The 4,057-nt window shown below is 41.8% G+C and overlaps 1 protein-coding gene across 1 annotated transcript in view; it reads left to right on the top strand.

The window, feature by feature from the left end:
• The window catches only part of LOC125480950 (E3 ubiquitin-protein ligase RNF38-like), an 85,882-nt gene that overhangs the window by 67,766 nt on the left and 14,059 nt on the right, over positions 1 to 4,057 (top strand). The window contains exon 3 of the mRNA XM_048619609.1: positions 248 to 461. Coding sequence (XP_048475566.1) covers positions 248 to 461 — 214 coding nt within the window. The remainder of the gene's footprint in view (positions 1 to 247; positions 462 to 4,057) is intronic.

The following is a 4,057-nucleotide window of genomic DNA, read 5'->3' as shown; positions in this document are numbered from 1 at the left end:
CCTCTCTGCTCCTATGATGCTGCTTGGCCTGCTGTGTTCATCCAGCCCTGCACCTTGTTGTCCAATTATAACATCAGCTAGGTGCGTTGCAAACGTTCATTTAAAATCATGCACATATGATAAATCAAAAGTGGAAATCTATAAAGTCTTATCTGGGAAAAGCAATGAAGATGTAATCAAAAACATGTGTTGTTCAAATCTCTACTAATGTTTTATACTATTAATGTTGTGATCTGCTTTTACACAGTCCTCCTGTTAGGCGTCAAAGAGGAAGACGAGAAAGACTGACTAGACATAGTTCTGTGAACCAAGACGAAAACTACCACCATCATCCTTATGGACAGCAGCCAGCTGCAGAGGAACCCAGAGCATTTCACCCTCCAACTGTATCTCCACGCATGCTCCACCCTGCTGCACACCCACCTCAACAGAATGCAGTGGTGGTTGACATCCATGAACAGGTAGGTAAATTGATTTAGATACGTTACTTGAACGTGTGTGTTGTTTTTTGGTTGTTGACAATAACGAGATTTCACTTTGTATAGGCTTCTTAATGCGTGTCGCTTATGCCACAAATAATTTCTTATCTTTTCATAGCTTGTATTAAGCAGTCAAGTAGAACATAACTGCAATGTATCTGTGGCTGAGCAAGTGTTTTTGAAATGGGATGTTCGTATTGACAGCAACTTTTTACATAGATTTGGAAGTCACAAATAGTCATTGGTTTCTTATGAACTTGTAAACTGCCTCAGCAGTTGTGACCTTGGCAAGTATTAAACACACTACCCATTTGTATGTCCTGTGTATGTCCGTCAATAAAGATCTGAATTGAATGTACAGCCTTATAATAATGTCTGAAATACACTTGAAACCTATATACTCCTATCAGCAGTCACACAGGTGACTGACCAGTTTTTGAGCTTGTGAAGATGTAATATAGCTCAATATCAAAACTTGCAAATTAGGGAATGTGAGGTAGGAGGGCTATGTCTCTTGTCCAGCACCCACTCTTCTGTGAAATCCCCTAGTAGGTAAAGATGTTCTGAATTGGGGATTTTTCTCAGTGTTAAGCTCCACATAGAGGTATTCCTTTGTCTTTGTAATAAAGCATAAATATTCTTGAGGTTAACTGGCAGTGTTTGAGAGGTGGACCACGGTGTGGGATTGAAGGTGTGGACGGAGGGGTGAGGATAGAAGCTACCATCGACCTTAGTGAGTTTCCTAGAACAAAACCTGTGTCCCATTCACTAATTTCCTCTGAATTCTTCCCCTGCCAGATTGTTATGTCATCCTTTTTCGTTCAGTGATCTGTTAGCAGTGAGCCCTGTCTCCAGTTGGGATGCTATGTTGATATTTAGCCTTTCTAATTCCATGTTTCATAAGGGAACTAAATGTAATGTGTCCAGATGTGCAGATGACACAAAGCTGGGTGGGAGGATGAATTGTGATTAGGATGCAGAGATGTTTCAGTGTGATTTGGACAACTTGAATGAGTGGGCAAATGCTTGTGAAGTATCATGTGGATAAACGTGAGGTTATCCACTTTGATGGTAAAAGCAAGAAGGCCAATTTATTATCCGAATGGTGGTAGATTGGGAAAAAGAGGAGGTGCAACAAGACCTGGATGTCCTTGTACTCCGCTTGCTGAAAATAAACAGGAATCTGCAGCAGGTAGTGAAGAAGGCACATGGCTTGTTGGCCTTCATAGCGAGAGAATTTGAGTACAGGAGGAGGGATGTCTTGCTCCAGTTGTACAGAGCTTCAGTGAGACTACACTTGGAGTATTATGTGCAGCTTTGATCTCCTTATCAAAGGCAGAATGTTCTGGCTGTGGAGGAAGCGCAATGAATGTTTACCAGACTGACGTATATAGAGAGAGACTGGATTGGTTAGGGCTATATTGACTGTAGTTTAGAAGAATGAGGGGGGATCTCGTGCAAACTTATAAAATTCAACAGGAGCAGACGGGGGAATAGCCGGAAGGATGTTCCTGATGACTGGGGAGTACAGAACCAGAGGTAATAGTTCAAGGATAGGGGGTAAACTGTTTAGGACTGAGATGAGAAATTTCTTCACCCAGAGTAGTGAGCTAGTAGAATTCTCTGCCACAGAAAATGGTTGAGACCAAAACATTGAGTGTTTTTAAGGAGATACAGTAGATATAGGGTTAAAGAGATCAAAGATTATAGGAAGAAAGCTGGATCAAGGTGTTGAGTTGGATGATCGACCATGATCATATTGAATGGTGGAGCAGGCTCAAAGGGTTGAATAGCCTACTCATGTTTCTCTGTTGATTTTAGTTGTCTTGCGTGCTATTACTAGCTGCAAGTCAGGTGACAGAATTGTGTAGATCACGCCAGCTTGCCAATCAAAAAGTTTGCATCTTCCTTATTTTATGATTTGTCTGTCAGTGTGATGCTTACTATCTGCTTTTTGAGCAGAGAAGTTAATGAATGAAGGAATCAGGCATTGGAAAATGGCATTTCGCTCATTAAGTCTGTTCTACTGTTCAATAAGTTAATTGCTGATCTGGCTGTGGTCCCAGCTCCTGTCCATGCCCCATAACCCCTTGTCTATCAGAAAGTCTAACTCTACCTTCAATAAATTTAAAGATTCAGCTGCCGATACCTTTTGGCGAAGAAAATTCCACATGCCAACAACCCTGAGAAAAGCTATCTCCTCATCTCTGTCTTTAAAACCGACCTCTTATTCTTAATGATGTCCCTTAGTTTTAATCTTCCCCCGTAAGAAAACACTATCCCAGTACCAACCTGATCAATCCCTTCCGGATCTTGTATGTTTCAGTAAGATCTCTTTTTATTCAGATTTAATCATTCTTTATGATGACACTTGACTGGATAAATAGTTTTAAGTGAACCTGCTCTGAACTTCTTCTGAAGCAATTATATCTTTTTACAAATAAGGAGATTAAAACTATACACAGGACTTCAGTTGTAGTCCCATCACAGCCCTGTACAGCTGCGGTAGAACTTTGCTACTTTTCTGTTGCATTCCCCTTGCAATAAGCAACAATATTCCATTTGTTTCCCTAATTACTTGTTGCACTTGCATACTAACTTTGTGACTCATGTATCAGGGTACCCATCTCCCTCTCATGCCAAGGTCTGCAATCTTTCTTCATTTAAATAGTATACTGTTTTTGTATTCTTCGCACTAAAATGGACAAGTTGACATTTCCCACATTGTACTCCATCTGCCGAATATTTACCCAGCCAGTTAACCTGTCCATATCCCTTTTGAAGACTCTACCACCACTTGATAACTTACTTCCCAACCTATCTTGGTGGTATTGGCAAATCTACCTAGCATACGTTTGGTCCTTTTATCATTGATATGGTTTTATTCGTGGGACGTAGACATATGGTAGCTGACCAGCATTTATTGCCCGTTTCCAGTTGACCTTGAGAAGGTGGTGGTGAGCTGCCTTCTTGAATCCCTGCGGTACACGTGCTGAAGATTGACACACAATGCCATTAGGAAAGGAATTCCAGGATTTGATTCAGTGACGGTGAAGAAACAGCGATACATTTCCAAGTCAGGATGGTGAGTGGTTTGGAAAGGAACTTGCAGGTGGTGGTCTTCCCAAGTATCAGTTGTCCTGGTCCTTCTAGTTGGAAGTGGTTGTGGGTTTGGAAGGTGCTGACTAAGGGTCTTTGAATTTCTGCAGTTCATCTTGTCAATAGTACCCACTGCTGCTACCGAGCGTTGGTGTGGAGGGAGTGGATGTGGTCCCAATCAAGCGTGCTGCTTTGTCTGGTGCTAAGCTTTTTGAAAATTGTTGAAGCTGCACCCATCCAGGCAAGTGAGGAGTATTCCATCACATTCCTGACTTGTGCCTTGTAGATGGTGGACAGGCTTTGGGAAGTCAGGAGATGAGTTTCTCACCGCAGTATTCCTAGCCTCTGATCTGTTGTAATCACTGTGTTTATGTGGCGAGCTCAGTTAAGTTTCTGGTCAATGGTAACCCCCAAGGATGTTTATAGTGGGGGGATTCAGTGATGGTGACATCATCGAATGTCAAGAGACAGTGGTTAGA

Source organism: Rhincodon typus, chromosome 3 (assembly GCF_021869965.1).
Source record: "Rhincodon typus isolate 14 chromosome 3, sRhiTyp1.1, whole genome shotgun sequence".
Lineage (NCBI taxonomy): Eukaryota > Metazoa > Chordata > Chondrichthyes > Orectolobiformes > Rhincodontidae > Rhincodon > Rhincodon typus.
This window is presented reverse-complemented; position numbering and strand designations above follow the sequence as displayed.